The 17,082-nt window shown below is 43.9% G+C and overlaps 1 protein-coding gene across 1 annotated transcript in view; it reads left to right on the forward strand.

Moving 5' to 3' along the window:
* Positions 1-1,767: 1,767 nt before the first annotated feature.
* LY86 (lymphocyte antigen 86) overlaps positions 1,768-17,082 on the forward strand; it is a 68,177-nt gene continuing 52,862 nt past the window's right edge. The window contains exon 1 of the mRNA XM_037158669.2: positions 1,768-1,990. Within this exon, the coding sequence (XP_037014564.1) occupies positions 1,864-1,990 (127 nt within the window). The 5' untranslated portion in view covers positions 1,768-1,863. The remainder of the gene's footprint in view (positions 1,991-17,082) is intronic.

The following is a 17,082-nucleotide window of genomic DNA, read 5'->3' on the forward strand; positions in this document are numbered from 1 at the left end:
CTTCACAGAAACTCACTCTTTTTGGGGGCTCAACTTTCACCTTGAGTTTAAAAAAAGCAAGTGATTTTTATATTGGAGCATGTGTCAGAGTCACAGGGGGAGCTCATTAAAAAGACAGTCACAATTACTAATAACCACACCTAAAGTAAAAACAAACTAAGGAAACAACTAGAACAGAAACAGAACCACAGAAATGGAGTTCACATGCAGGGTTAGCAACAGGGGAGTGGTGGGGAAAGGTACAGAGAATAAGTAGCATAGATGACAGGCAGAAAATAGACAGGGGGAGGGCAAGAATAGTATGGGAAATGTAATAGCTAAAGAACTTAAGACACGTGGACATGAATTAAAGGGGGGAATGTGGGAGGGAAAGGGTGTGCAGGGTGGAGGGGAATGAAGGGGGGAAATGGGACAACTGTAATAACAATCAATAAAATATATTAAAAAATAAAACTTAAAAAATAAAATAAATAGACAAAAGTGAAAGTAAAAAAAAAAAAGAGTGCAGGCTGGGCCCCACCCCAGAGTTTCTGACTCAGTTGGTCTTTTGCATGTAGCCCAAGAATTTGCATTTGTAACAAGCTCCTAGTTGAAGTTGACACTATTGTCCAGGAACCACACTTTCGGAACTACCTTTGAAAGCCAACAGCATTATCTGCAGATGAGGACCTAAAAAACAGCCAGACCTGTCCTCCTGCCCCTTTCCTAAGTGACTAGTCTCTGATGTCCCCTAAGAAATGCAAAGCAACCATACATTAAGTCAATGTATTTGTTTGTCTTTATCGGCAATTACATTCCACTTACTTAAAAAAAAAGTTTTGAGGTGACTTTAATTCTTATTTAGCCATTGGCAGAAATACTTAATTTACCTAGTGTGCTCAGAGTAATGCTTTTTCTCCCAGGTGAAACAGTGTTCTCTGTTGATCCTAAAATCTGCCGACTCTGGCCCTGACTCTCATTTTCTCCAGCTTGAGGTGCAGTTGGGGTTGGAGTGTGGAGTCACAGTTCAGAAACCTTGCTGTCTTGAAGTAGGGCAACAATGGTAGTGGAAAAGGGGGACAGAATCCTGGTTTTGAAAAAAAAGTGAGACGTGGCATCAAGAAGCCCACAAATGACCAAAACAATTAAAGTGAAGGCCTCCCTATTCTTAAAAGGGAGGTCCTCACTTCCCCATCCTCCCCTAACCTTTCCACCAAGCTGGACCCAGACATAGAACACAACTCACTGCATCTTTCACTTCATCTTCAAAAACCATGTCTTCTGTTCCCAGGGAAAGGCACTATGCTAGCAGCTACACAAGTCACTGCTGACATCCTCATCCAGAGAGGGAAGCTGAGACCAGAAGAGAGAAAAATGCCACTGTGTCAAAAGCCTCATTCCAGACCACAAATGACCGATGCTGCCTGCCAGCTAGGTTCCCGGTGCACACCCCACACCAGAGGCCTGCTGACTTAGGAGCTTGCTGCTGGAAAACACAGTGGTAGCCTGTGGCTTACCTTTACTGAGTTCACTGCTCCCCCTGAAGTTGGGGCTCTCAGGAGGGCTATACTGGGGGACCTGGGGCATAAGGTCATTTGTTACTTGCTAGTTTCTCTCCCTGAAAGCAGAATGTTAACATCCAACCTACCTGCAACCTAGACTAGCCTCACCCCATTGATTCAAGTGCCAAAGGTCCTGGGGGAACAGTATTCAAATGCTTCTGCTAACCGCCTTTAGCTTCTCACAGTGCTTTCCCAAGAGCATAAAATATGAGAAGTGAAACTGAACATGTCACCCTTTTAATGAAGGCAGAGGAAGAACCACCCTAAAGGTCCTTTTTACTGGGCCTGTTATTTTTCTGCTGGTCACACACAGGCCCTCACCATGAAGGGGCTCACTACTGCCTTCCTCGTCTGGACTCTGATTTCTCCTGAGGGTGGTGGCAGCCAAGCCTGGCCCACACACACAGCCTGCAAGGACGGGGGCTTGGAAGTGCTCTACCAGAGTTGTGGTAAGGTCTTTCAACATAGCCATTTGTTTGGGGGTGGGGGGAGAATTAAGACTCTCAAATGTGGGCTGCTGTAGAGTTTAGTTGGCGTGGGTAAAGAGTGAGGGGACAAATGGCCAAACACTTTTTACACTTGCAATAGGTATGCAGGGGCCATTTGAAGCTCTTGGGAGAGCGAGGAGCAGGGTAAGAAAAGAGCCTGAGTAGAGTGACAAAGAGTACAAGAAAAAGACGCCAAGAGTCTAAATATAGCAATTCACTAACATGACACAGCCTGGAAAAGAATACAATGACCAATGAGTCTACAAACCATGAAATCTCACCTGCTCAAAATGAGAAAAAGATGCTCCAATTCCCTCTCCTGCAAATTGTATACCTGGGTAGTTGATTTAGTTTGCAAAACCTGAGTGAAAAGATCACTTAGGTTAAAGAGGACAGTCTGGCCCTTCTTATGACACTCCCAGGGCTTATGTTGCAGCAGCAGCATTCATCACTTAGGCAAAAACTTATCTTGCAGCTCTTAATGCCGGGGTTTCCTCTAGCACTAGACACAACAAAAGGAAATGAACCTCGGTTGTTATTCCAATGGGATAAACAGATAAACCAATAGAAATTGCAATCTAATGAACAGAATGCAGGGAACTGCTGTAATCAATGTCTGAATGAACCCTTTAGGGATTCTATTAGTCTGTCATAACAGAACACCACAGACATGGTGGCTGAAAGAGCAGACATTTCTTTCTCACAGTTCTGAAGACTAAATGTCCAAGATCAGGGTGTCAGCAGCATTGATTTCTCCTGAGGCCTCTCCCCTTAGCTTCCAGATGGCTGTCTTCTGTCTGTGTCCTCATGTGGCCTTTTCTATATGCCCACACATTCCTAGTGTCTCTTTCTTCTTACAAGGACACCAGTCATATTGGATTAGGGCCCACTCATATAACCTCAGTTAACCTTAATCGCTTCTTTAAAGTCCCTCTGTCCAAATGCAGTCATATTCTAAAGTACCGAGCATTAGGACTTTGACATGAATAAGGGGAGGGACATAATTTAGTCCATTAAGGGGCACTGAGTTGGGAGAAATGAGCCTAGACTCAGGATCATATCTTGGATAAAGAGTTAGAGGGACAGGGTCATGAAAAGACAGGACATTGTGAAATATACTTTGGAGATAGGCAGTGGGCCAAATATGTATGGACTGAAGGAGGTGGAAAGGAGATGCTTGTTAAGCATCTAAGTTGGCCCTACTCTAAGCTGGGGAGTAGTGGACATGTTGCCCTTGACCAGGCAGCTGGTCCCTACAGCTACCACCCAAGGAGCTGTCTGGACCTCTCTGAGACAACTCCACTTTCACCTTATTCCTTTAAAAAGAAGAAACATTGAACATTAAAGTACACAATTTTTTTGTTGTTTTTTAATGTAAAAGAGATTGAATGGCTGAATGCTGGTGTGTTGATCTCATCACTCCCGCTCTTTCTGTGGAGATGGGATGCTTTCTGCTGGCTTCTAATCATTTTAGGTGCAGGATGGCAAGCAAGGTTGGAGATGAATGGACTGCTCAGGATTTGTTTTTCTAATTTATCCTCCCATAAAATTTGCCATGGCTCATCCCTCTTACTGACCAACCTTCAGCCTACAGCCAAGCCTGGCACAGCCTTTCAAGTCACTGCCAGGAGAGGCAAGAGGGGCAGGCACATCAAGGAAAGAACAGAGCATAGCACTCACCGCCCTGGAGATAACTCCTCCCTCTGCTCCAGGGAGTCAGTGAATGTGGCATAAGCCCTGCTCTGGGTACCCAGAAAAAAGGAGTGAAGGAGATGTTGTTCTTGTCTAAGAGTAGGTGGGTCCAACAAATAACAAAATAAATGCTCTTTATAAAGGGCTGTAACAGAGGCATGCATCATGCACCAGGGGTTATGGTGGTTGGAGCAAGTGAGGTTGGGAGCTAAATTTGTCTAGGGAAGGGTCGTCAAGCTTGAGTTTAACCTTTTAAAGAAAGATACAAATGATAACTTTAACATCATGTTCATGAAAGATTTCTTTTTTAAAGATTTTATTTATTTATTTTTAGAGAGAGGAGAAAGAAAGGAGGAGACAGAGAGAAATATCAATGTGTGGTTGCCTCTTACATGCCCCCTACTGGGGACCTGGCTGGCAACCTAGGCATGTGCCCCAACTGGGAATCGAATTAGCAACCCTTTGGTTCACAGGCCTGTGGCCAATCCACTTAGCTACACCAGCCAGGGCCAAAGTGCTTTCTATGTGTTGTTTTACAGGTGTGTAAACTGAGACTTAGAGATATCAGGTAACCTTTCCAAGGCCACACAAGCAACAGAGGCAGAGTTATATCCCTGGAGGCACAGAGAAGGTGCTGAGTAAATATTTGTGCAATTAAAATAAATTAATCCAAAGACCATCTGACTCCATAGCTTTTGCTCTTAATCTCCTGCTGTCTGTTGTTTTGTCTGAAGGCAAATGGAAGAGAGGTGGAAGAAGGAGGGAATGGCATGTGTGAAGTAGGGAGATGTGACCAGGCAGAAGTCAGAGCTCTGCAGAAGGGTGGGAACACAAGGAGGTGAGAGATGAGGTGGGCAATGTGGACAGAGCCCCAGTGCGAAGGTTAATTTTATGTGTTGCCTTGATTGGGAGAAGGATGCCCAGAGAGATGGTTAATATTATTTTGGGGTGTGCCTGTGACGGTGATTCCAGGACAGATTAGCATTTGAATCACCGGACTGAGTAAAGTTGGTCACCCTCATCAGTGAGGATGGGTATCTTCCAATCTCTTGGAGGCCTGGATGGAACAAAAATGTGCAAGGAGGGAGAATTTGCTCTCCACCTGACTTCACCTGATCACTGAGCTGGGCTCTGTCTCTTGCTTGAAGCACTCCTGGTTCCCCAGCCTGCGAACTACACCACCAGCTTTCCTGGGTCCCCAACTCCCAGGCAGCAGGTTGTAGCACTTCTCAGCCTCCATAACCATGGGAGCCTATACCTCAAAATAAATCTTTTTCTAGAATATATGTGGGGGCAACTTTGCCCTCAAGTGCCCCCATCTGCCACAGATGAAAGTAAACACTACCAAGACATGATCTGCTTGGGGAGGAGAGTTGGCCAGTTTCTCAGAGGAAAAAGGCCAGGAACCCCTTCCTCCAGGGGCTTTTATTGGGTTGTAGTACACAGGAATACAGGGTGCCAAGGACCAAACAGTAGATAACATTTCAAAGAAATCTGAGGGCTTAGTCTGAGTCAGAGTCTGTCAGGAAAGGGGGTTGCAGAAACTTTGGGAGACATACTCATTTCCTGCTCAGACCCTTAACATATGAATGAAAGCACTCTTAGCAAAGAAGGTTTCACAGGATTTTTAGGAATTCTTTCTTATGCCAGATTTACCCAGGATACTGCTCTAGCAAGATAAAGAGCTGCACCACCTCCCCATCAGGTTTTCAGGCTTAAGTGGATTAGAGCCAGGAAGCACTTCTCTCAGATGACATGGGGACTCGGGCTATGTCAGAATAGCCAGGGGGCAAGGGTTCATTGCTTTCTCTTTGTCATAGTCCCCCAAGTCCTTCCATGTGGCCTTCCAAGTGATTGTATCTGGCTTAGGTTGCCTCTCTTTCTGTAAGGAGTCTTACCTGTCATCAACACTGACCATGCTTTGGGAGCAGGGAAGTAAGCTGAGTCAGCGTTTACTACCAGAGACAAGCTTTTCCTTCTGCGGCTCGAATTCTGGAGATCGCTCACTCAGACTTAGCCAAGGGGGTAGTTACAATTCCTGAAACCAGGCAGAGCAGTCCACAACAAATATATATGTATTATATATGATATGTAGCATCTATAGTATGTATATATTACATATGCAATTCCATTGGTTATATTTCTCTGGAGGACTATGGATAATATACCAGGAGACCCAGACAAGCTTGCACTGCATCCCTTTGGCAATGAGAAGAGTGCATTTTGGATGAGGTCCATCAGGTAATGAGTAGGAGCACAGATATTAAATTGAAAGCTCTTTGGGGCTACAGGCAGGATTTGTAGTTTGTGGAATCAATAATTTAGGAAAGACACCATAAGAGCCTGACCCAGCATGATTTCAAGAGCCTTAATGTAAGAGGGGATATTTGGTGCACTTGGGGTCAGCAGAAAGGAAAGCAGAGTCCTTGGAACTTCTCTAGAGGTGAGTGCTGCTTCTTATCTTGAAAGCCATCGAGCTGTCAGATCTCAGCTGGTTGCATGCTCCTTCCAGATAAAAATGGTCCCCTTTCAGCCTCTGAATGCATGGTGGGGCAGTCCCTCCCACATCCCCAAGGACTTCACATTGATAACAGAGTGCAAAGGCTACATGTTGTGGTGCCCTGCCCATCCCTGGTGTTTGGGGGCTTCAAGAATTCCAACATGTACGTGGGAGGGTCAGCTGCCAAAACAAAGGGTCCATTGTTTTCTGTTTAATTTTTCCCTTCTATTTTGTTGTATAGTTGTAGTGAAAAGGGGAACTCTTAGGCTACAAACTCTTCTAAATAATACAAAACTCCTTGAAAAGAAAGAACTTCATAAGCACTCACTGGCCTCTTAATACTGACCAGGAAGTGAGCAAAGTTTTCTGAAAAAACAGAAGTCCTGTTCTGTCCAACTGTTAGTGCTATAGTAAAGGAGAGAGCAACAGTCTTTACAAAGCAAAGGGGGAACTAAAGCAGCCAGGGGCCTTTCTCTAGTTAAATCGTAAGACACTTTGCAGGCCTAGAAAAAGCCCAGAGACCCCACCTCATGCACATGGCACAAATGTCCACCAAGATATTTATACGCTGCCTCTACCACACCAAGACATGGGTACATTACAAAAGTACTCATGATGAGAAGATTAACCAGTAGTGAGAGAAGCTGGATAAGGGGAGGGAAGATAAGGGGAATAAAACCAGGGTGGTCAGGACACACAACAGATGAGGCAGTATAAGGGATAAGATCTTGGGTCTGGATCTCATTCCAATCCTTGGGCAATATTCTCTAAGCCTTCTGTTATTGATTGTAAAGAGGGTGTATGAGTTTCCTACAGCTGCTGTAACAAGTTACTGTGGGGGTGACTTCTTTCGAGATTCCCCCTGGTGCCACAGACACGCATGAGTGAATAAATATGGCCGAGACAAGATGAGATCTGTTTGGGGAGGAGGAGTGAGCTGTGGCCAGTTTCTCAGGGGAGACAAAGGCCAGCAGCGGCCAGTTTCTCTGAGGAGAAAAAGGCCCCAAGCCTCTTTCTCCATAGCCTTTTATTGGGTTGTAATACACAACCCAAGGATCAAACAGTAGATAACATTACAAAGAGATCTGAGGGTTTCAGTCTGAGTCAGTGTCTGTCAGGAACAGAGTTGTAGAAACTTTGGGAGATATACTCATTTCCTCTCGAACCCTTATCAAATGAATGAAAGCACTCTTAACAGAGCAGATTTCACAGGTTTATCAGCAAGTCTTTGTGGTGCCAGATTTTTCCCAGGACATGCTCTAGAAAGGCAAGGAGCTGCACCTCTCCCCTACAGGTATTCAGGCTTAAGAGGATTAGAGCCAGGAAGTGCTTCTCCTAGAAGACCTGGAGACTCCTGCTTTGTCAAAGCCGGGGGGGGGGGAGGAGGACGGGGGGCCGAGAGTCCATTGCTCCTTATTACAGGCCCCCGAGTCCTTCCATGAAGGCCTCCCAAGTGATAGTATCTGGCTTAGGTTGCCCCCCACTGTGAGGGGTCTTACTGGTGGTCATTGACTTCCAACCAAGCTCTGGGGTCAGAGAGAGAAACTGAGGCAGTGTTTGCTACCAGAGACAGGCTTTGTCTCCTGTGGCTGGCAAACTAAAGGTCATCTCTCGCCCTTAGCCACAAGGGGTAGAGATACAATTCCTAAAACTAGGCAGAGCAGTCTACTACAAGTTACCACTGGGTGGCTTAAAATGACACACATTATTCTTTTAGAGTTCTGAAGGTCAGAAGTCCAAAGTCAGTTTCCCTTGGTCAAGCCCACACTGTCTTGGAAATTCTAGGGGCAAATCTCATTCGTTTTTTCCAGCTTCAACAGCTTCATGCTTTGCTTTCCTTGGCTCATAGCCTCTTCTTCTATCTTCTAAGCCAACAACATAGCATCTTGCTTCAGCTATCACGTTGCTTTCTTTTGTGTCAAATCCCCCTCTTCCTCCTTCTTATGAGGACACTTGTGATTGGGATAATCTCACTATCTCAAGATCCTTAGTTTAATCACAATTGCTAACTATCTTTTGCCAATTAAGGTAACATTCCATGAAGGACATGGATAGCTTTGGAAGTCATTATTCCTCCCATACAAAAGGGATAATAAATCAAGCTATCTCTCAGGACTATGAGGATTAAGTGCAAAGGAAATGTGCTGTGCCTGTGCTGCAAGCTCAATAAATCTTTGGTGCTGATGACTTAAGATATTTTACAGTCACTACAGGTATATTTGACTCTGAGCTTTCTTGATACCAAATCAAACAAGGAGATAGCATTATTTACAAGGTAAGACCAGTTTTCAAGGAGATGTCCAGCTTTTCCTGGTACCTGGATGAGCTATGAGAGAAATTTCTCCTTGGAGAGATGACATTCTGGACAGCACCTCAACAGAAGATGACACAGTGACTCACATTTGTTATTTCTCATTGTGCCTGTCAATATGGACCAAGGGCTCATTACTGAAACACAACACAGGATCAATTTTGCAATGAACCACAGGCAGAACCTCCCACAAATGCAGCACGTGCAGGTCTGGGGTGCTCAGAGGGCCTGCCTGCGGGCAGGGATGAGCTGCACACACTCCAGGCAGCCATCCATAAATATCATCAGTGCTGCCGTTGTTGCTGCTGCTGTGATGGGGTTCTTGACAAGGATTGGGGAGCAGAGGTCTAGCTGCTTCTTTCTGCAAGAGCCTTGAGTGTACACCTCAGCATTGCTCTTAACAGGCTCTGACATCAACCAGGCAGAGAGGAGTGTCACAAAAAGTAAGGGGCCTGGGACACATTCCTAAGTGACTTCCTGTCCCTTTTTCATTTCTCTGACACTCGCAGTCATCCTGGCCATTCAAGGAGCTCCTGGGAGTTGTTGGGGGCAGAGCAAAGTTTAGCAAGTGAAGCCCTCAGGCCAAATCCCACTTGCTCCCTTGTTTTGTCTGGCTGGTGTAATAAGTTATTTTACATTTTACATTTAGTTATTTTACATTTTTAAATAACTAAAATTTTCAAAGAAAGAATAATATTTGTGGTGTGTGAAAACCATATGAAATTCAAATTTTTGTGTCTACAAAGTTTTATTGGAACACAGTGGCACTTACTCATTTGTATATTGCGTATGGCTGCTACATGCCACAATGGCATTGTTGAGGAGTGTGGTAGCGACCGTGTGGCCCACAGAGCCTAATATATTAACTATTTGGCCCTTTATAGAAAAAATCTGCTGCTCCTTGGTCAAGGTTAGGAAGGAATCTCTCAAGCTCATCACCAGATCAGAGGCGCAAGTTCTAGGTCTTCTGGATGATTCAAACCACAGAAGGGCTATACGGTCAAGCAAACTTGACACCTAGCCCACCATGATTGTAAGGAATGTATAGGATACCTTTGAAAGAACCATTGTTGCCCTACACCCTCCTGTGTCTGCATAATATTTTACAGTCTATAAAGTCCTTCCATTTATAAATTCTCATTCAGATTTAGTAACAGCCCTGTGAGGCACATAGGATATTTATTTCCACTTCCCAGGTGGAGAAGCTGAAACATATACATACTAACTATCTTAATTAAGTAACATACCAGAGCCATGACACAAACCCAAGTGTCTTACCTCATACCCAGTGACTTCAAACCAGACTGTAGAATTCTAACAGTGAGCGACTCATGTCATCTGGTCCCAGAAACATAAGATGGGGACAGAGAGAAGGCATAGCTCAAAAACTAAGTCTATTGGTGAAGAGATAAAAAACCCAAGTATTCTGTGGACTAGAAAAGGAAGGAGGAGGAATAAGAGAGGAGGGAAGGAGAGGGTGAAGGAGATTAATCTTCTTATTCAAGGATTGCCCACCCTGCCCCTCTCCAGCAGCCACTCTCTGCACACTCTCAGAGCTGAGCCAGTCTGGTTCTTACCTGGCACACGCCAGGGACCTACAGCAGCCATAGAGGAGAAAAAACACTCATGTCTACACTTTTTATCCATGTGTAGCAAGTTCTCTTTTGTTGCAAAGGTGTCTGGAAATAACACCTACCAAATTAAAATGACATCTACCATTCTCTTATAGTGATAATTAATTTTTCAGTCAGACCCCTCCTATATAGTTGGCATGGGTATTCCATAGGGACACCCTACGTCCCCCACATCTGACAGCATTTCCTTGGTTGAGAAATTAGTGAGTGGTGAGGAGGTGCAGAGCAAGAACCCTGCCTCTGGCAGTAAGCGGATGTCTGTGGGTGATCCCTAGGGGGCCCAGCCAGCCATCTGGGAGAGTCTAGGGTCAGGGGACCACAGCATTCGGTCACATGCTTCAAACATGCAGTGAACACCTGCTTTCCTCTCCTTGAAGGCAAGTGGCCTTGCCCATATCTGCATAAATAGGTTGTGTGTTGCCAAAGTTCGCTGCAAGGCAAGCACTTTACCTGACCTCCAAAAAGTCCTTGATTAAAAAGTCGAAATCAGGTCCTGTTCACCAAGATAATCCATCAAGATAGTCAAACAGGATGATTAATCAGACTTGAGAATGAAAACCAGTGCTGGCAACATCTCCTCCAAAATAGAGGGTAAGCTGTAAATGACCTAGCTACATACCAGAATGAACAAGCATGTTGATAAAATGTTCATAGGAAAATTTCAAAATTGCCCTGGGAACAAAGGGAGGGAGAATGAAAACCCTGCTTTTCTCAAAACCTAATAATTCTGAAGTAAATGGAGCATAAGACAACCCCCCAAATAGCAACAACATTGAAAAATAACAGTAGTAATGGAAAACATCACTGGCCAAGTAGTCCTTTTGCAGTACTTTAAAATACTGCACACAGAAAGTATTTCTCTATTAGTTTATCTTCCAAGACTAATAGGGATATTAGTAAAGTGCAATTTTTTAAAGTAAACAAATAGCCAGAAAAACAAAGATGAAATTCCAAAGAGTAAACCTTGGGCATACAGGATTAAACAACAAGTTGCTTGAAGCAGACTTAGGCCTTTTGGCCCACATGTAAAGACAGGGTGTTGACCCCCCCCAAAATTATATATGTGTATAGTACATAATACATTAATACGATATATAATATATCTACACTGAGATGCAGATTTTTTTCACGGGAATGGAAAAAAGTTGAGGGTGAAAAGGAGCTAAAAGAGAACAAAGCCTGAAGGTGAGTTTCTGCTATGAAGCCACTGGTTCCTCCCTGTTACTTCTCCCAAGCATTTTTTGAAAGAGATGCTGAATAACTTGTGAATAGGGACCTAAAGAGGAAAAAAAGCCAAGAAAGAGTCTTTGAGTCTGAGAGGCCTCTTCTGTGCAGACAGGAAATGTCTTCCCAGGTCTTTTCATCCTCAGGCAAAATCTTGATGGGCAGTTTTGCTGCCGTTTTGGAGGGGGATCTTTGGAGAGGTGAAAATGGGGGAAGGCTGTCCTCTAGCTCTGCAGCTATGTTTGTAGAAACTACAGCACAGACAATACACAAAGCAGCTGCCAGAGTGAAGTCCTGGCCTGCGAGGCCTTAACATTCAGGCCAGCAAAAGGGGAGAGGGAGGAGCAAAGCAGGTTTTTTCCTGAGGTCAAGAAAGGCAAAGGTGAGCAAGCTGTCCCAGTCCTAGCTTGTACAGCTGGAGCACCTCACAGAGGCTTGCAGCCACCAGGCTGGGGGCGGGGGTGGGGGGGAGCGGGTCACGGAGGGGCTCCTGAGTTACAGAGCCTTCGGCAACTTGATAAGAGCAGTGAGCAGTGTGAGGCACACAGCAGGGTCAGTGGTCAGGGTCACGCAGATGAGGGGTAGGCACTCCCCTCCAGAACCGAAACAATATGGTGAAGATTTTAATGGAAAGAAAAGGGTGACTTGCTCAGGAACTCTGTGCCACCTGGGTTGTTCATTCCTTTTCTGGGATTCCTTGTAAAGTGATGTCCCAGGCCCCTGATCTAGTAACTTTGCTCTGGGATCCCAGAGAAGCCACATGGGCATCATTGGAAGGTACATTCCAATGTACCTGGTGAATCTGGGATTCACCAGGAAATAAGTACACACATATCCATCTGGCTGCAGCCAATAAGTGATTCCTGTGCAATGGGTAGTATGCAATCAGCATCTGCCAGCTTCCTTGTGTGGGATCCAAAAGGCATCATTGTGTGCCTCTTCTTGAAATTCTGTCCTAGTACCCCTCCAGTGTCTCTCTGCCTTCAGGACAAGAGCGAGCAAGTGGTAACCAACCCAGTGGCTATGAGGAGAAAGAAAAAGCTCCTAGCCCAGAAAGCACTGCTTCCAAGTACAATTTATAGTTGAAGATTCATTCTCACACTGCCTGCTTGGCCAAAGTGCTGCCTGTGGGCTCCCTTACTTGAAGCCTGGCATCTCCCTTTAATGGCCAGGCAGGAGCTGCGCCAGCCCCACTGAGAAATCCAGAATGCAGTGACCAGGGTTCCCATTGTAGTGAGCCATTAGACTCCTTTCTCATAGCCGGGAACTTTCTTATTCAAAGGCTCCTCTGTATGTGTTCCATTTAGTCTTCCTGTACTGTAGTGAAAATGTCCCTTGACACCATTAAACACTGCTTGCATAATTAATAAATCAAAACTTTGTAAATTAAATTTATTGCTGACATATATACATTGTCACATATTTATTAATAGAATTTTAAGCCTTTAATCTAATACAGCAGATTGCCTTAAATGCTTTAAAAGCAGGCAAAGCAAACATAAATTACCACAATGATTATTCCACTCATTATATTTTTCTTAGTTTCAAAATATTAATAACATGGGTTTATATTTATTTCTTTATCATCTTTACATTGATATTTATTTTTATATGTATTCTTACACCTTCTTGGAATTATAGCAGCACTTAGTTCAGCATTTTCTTAGGTGTGTAGTATACTCTAGACCAGAAATATAGACTGTCATCTCAGACCAGCTGAGGGTGCAGGTTACAAGTTACCAATCAACTGACTCTGGGTTTGTTGGTTAGTCATCAAGCTCTCTTTACTTAAACTTGACCTGTTAGATCCTCAAGACCTTTTAAGCCCCTTCCTTTAAAAAGTTCCCTCTATCCTGATGCTTTTTCCTCAAATGGTGTGTGTTTTGCTGTGTCACTGTGATGTTACTCATTGTCCTTGATGTTCTTATACACTAACTTGGTCTGTCAGCATTGCTGAAAACTTACACCTGCTACGGTGATGTCAAAAATAGAATTAGAGGAGTTATTTAAATGAGTTGATAAATTTCGCCTGCATAGCCCTGGCTGGGTGGTTAAGTTGGTTGGAGTGTCATCTGTACTCCAAAAGTTGTGGGTTCCATCCCTAATCAGGGCACATACCTAGGTTGCGGGTTTGATCCAGGCAATCAGTGTTTCTCTTTCACATCCCCCCCATGCTCTCTCTCTAAAATCAACTTTAAAAAATATCCTCATGTAAGGATTAAAAAATTTTTGTCTGCAAAGTTCAGACACATCTGTAGAACACTTTGCTGACTCATCATCTTAGGACTGTCTCTCTACTTGTATATTTTGTTTGATCACTGGTGCTGATTTGACTGTTGTCCAGCATTCTATCCAGTTTTTCTATGAGTCCACTTGAGCTTATCAGTTCTTCTGCTCTATTTTTTTTTCTGGCTCATTCGCAACTCTTTGTCCTTACTATTACCTGTTTTGAAAGAGAGCAAAAACTGCATAGTAGGGTTGGAGACACTCTGAATCTCCAAATAACTAAAGACAAATCTTCATGCTCCTCTGGTGCTTAGGATGTGACCCAACTTCCTTCCTGTCGTTGTTAGGTCTGCATCACCCAGAAATGCTTGCTAAGTAATTATTAAAAACAGAATCATAAAATATGAGGTCTTCAAGAGTTCAAAACAACAGTATGTCTTCCTTCCTATTCTCAGCCACTGCCTGGCATTGCTAATGCCATTTGCTCCAACCAGCAAAACAGAAGGAAGTTTCCAATGATTCCCCCCACCCTACCCCCTCTGAGTCAGAAATGAGCATAACAAGCTATACTAGCATAGCTTTCAGCCTGTTATCGATACAATCCCATGGCCATCGTAGCCAATCACAGATCACAGTGTCTGTATAGCTGGCAATGGAGGAGACTGAAAAATGTTCCAGCACAGAGCGAGGTCGCTGGAGTGGTTCTTGGGAAGAGCATTATGCTTGGTGAGACCAAAAGATCAGTTTTTGACAGTCAGCTTTGTGGCCACCTATTATGGTAATGGGTGTTAATTGGTTCTGGGGTGAAACTATAACATGACCATCTATTTCTCCAAAATCCTAGCATTTGCAGGCACGTAGGGAGAGTCAGCATCATGCCAGTCCCTGCTCACAGGCTCAGGGTAGACAGGGAACCTCTTACAGAATTGGGAAATGCTCATGCCAGAGGGAAACTCAGGGCTTCAGTCCAAGCATCTTCTTGCTCTACAGAAACTTGGAGCCAGACTGGCTCTGTGGCCTAACCACAGCCCCAATACTAGAAGCAGCAGAACCTGATAGGACCCTCCCAGGTCAGCTCTGCTTCCTCTCTCAGTATAATAGCCAAGAAGGGAACTCATACAGTTCGCTTCAGGTCAAAGATAACACGTACACCAAGACCCGGCCCTCTTGCCCACATCCACATCCCCAAAGTTCAGAGGATCCTTTTTCTCTGCAGTGCCTTCTGCCCCAGCCCCTATAAAACAAGGGCCTCTGTATGTACAGAAGCTCTGTGGGGGCTCGTTGAGAACACTGAGAGGACCAACAGTTCCACAAATGTATTATCATGGCAGATTTTGCATAGAAATGACATAGTTTCCCAGAGCAGTGAAAACAAGAGCTTGTTTAGACTAAGAGCTGCCTTCTGTGGTATGAGCCTCATTCTGTATTCTAACAATGTTTAGAAAACAATTAACCATAACAGAGGACAGCTGAAAAATATCACAGGTGACTTGAGCCCCTAAAGCCCTATAAAGCTTGACGGCAGCAGCCTGCTTCTCCTAGTCTTTTCTCATATGTAGAAAAAGCTTGCTAAGGACAAGGAACATCAGCCATCAGCCAAATACCCAAATCCTTCCACCTCCCCACCGCCCCCACCACCATCACCACCTGGAGGGTCATCTGGCTCAGTCTAGACTGTGGATGGAGGCTCTTTCAAAAGAGAAGTACTTCCCTGGCTGATGTAGCTCAGTGGATTGAGCATGGACCTGTGAAGCAGGGGGCCACCAGTTCAATTCCCAGTCAGGGCACATGCCTGGGTTGCAGGCCAGGTCCCCGGTGGGGGACGCATGAGAGGCAATCATACATTGATGTTTCTCTCCCACTCTTTCTCCTTCCCTTATCCTCTCTCTAAACATAAATAAATAAATATATTTTTTTAAAAATAGAGAGAAGTACTAGCTAGGAGCTTCAGTTCTCCAGAGATGCTAAAGTTCAACCTGACCTACACTGAGCTGTTTGAAATCCAAATGGAGTGGAAAGTCAGCAGCAAGTTTATTGTTCCAGGATGAACAATGAGGCTTTTCTGCCTCACACTTGGCTTTGGTTTTAACTAAATTAAAGAGCAATTCTTATGTAAGTGAATGTGTACATTTCAAAAAAGATACCTGAAAAGAAAATTCCCAGTGGCTCTTTGTTTATTTGAATCGGCGATTGGATAGAACACAGGCTTCTAACAAAAATGTGTCTGAGGTTTCAGAGCAAATAACCAAAATTATGAGCAGGAGGCTCCTCTGCAAATACTGGCTGCTCTCCGGGACTCAGCAGTGCTGCCTTCTCTGAGCACGGACCTTCAGAATTCTGGAAGCAGGCACAGGAGAACAAGCAAGAGAAAGAAGGCCCCAGGTACCTTCCTGCCAAACCAGTCACAGCCCCAACATCTCACCCATTCCAGAGAATGTAGAGCTAGGGTCAGAATCTGAAATACGCTCATGGAAAACTCAAGTAATGAATGAAGCGGTCAGTGTAATATACATACAATAGAAATTGACAGAGACTAAGGCACTTGCCTTATCTCAAGAGGGAATCTATTCATGATCTTCACGTGGGTTTATGGGACTTGTGATGTCCAATTTTTTAATTTTTTAAAAGAAACTAGAGCTTCTAATCTAGCAACACAACCTCCTAATTTATAAATATGGCAACTGGTCTAAGTGTTTTTAAACATTATCCAACTAACAAAATATATCTGAAAGCTAGAAGCAACCCATGGACTAGCAGTTTGCAGCCTCTTCTGAAGAGAGGGGAGAGTTTAGTCTTTTGTTGCCACTCAAAGCACCTCTAAGAAAACATCTTGGAGTTCAGTTTTACCATCACTACCCTCTGTATCAAAGTGATGTCACCACATGAACCCAAGAAGGCCAAATATATAATAGTTCAGTATCCACTTATTCAATATGGAATATTCTTTCTGGCCCAATGATCAAGTACTCAGGTATGGCCACTTGATGTTATTTTCACCATCACTTGAACACTTGGAATTGCTGATTAGATTTGTACCATTTTGGACCTAAATCTGTTGAAATGCTCTTAGCTACCTCCAAACATCACTAAAAATGTGTTTTTCTAAAAGACAGCAAAAAAGCAGGAAGCCTAGAGTATAAATTAATCTAGAAATGAAACTATTTCTTAGACTCTGTTTTTGAATCTATAATATTTAATAATACTACATACATAGTCAATACTCATTATGAATATTAAATTTTGAGTTTTCTCAAAAATGGTCTTTGATTCAGGAATTGAATGTAAATTTATTTGAGAAAGGGTCCTAAGAAGCACCAAAATAGAGTGAACAAGTGAGACAAGGAAGTAAATCGAGCCAATACAGGTAACCACTATGGGCAGCTGAGGCTTTGTCCTTCTGGGGACCTCTGGGACACCCTGTGATGAGACATTAGTTAGAATGGCCAGATCTGAATGGCAAAGAAAC

This window comes from Artibeus jamaicensis, unplaced genomic scaffold (genome assembly GCF_021234435.1).
Source record: "Artibeus jamaicensis isolate MK-2021 breed Jamaican fruit bat unplaced genomic scaffold, CSHL_Jam_final contig_335, whole genome shotgun sequence".
NCBI lineage: Eukaryota > Metazoa > Chordata > Mammalia > Chiroptera > Phyllostomidae > Artibeus > Artibeus jamaicensis.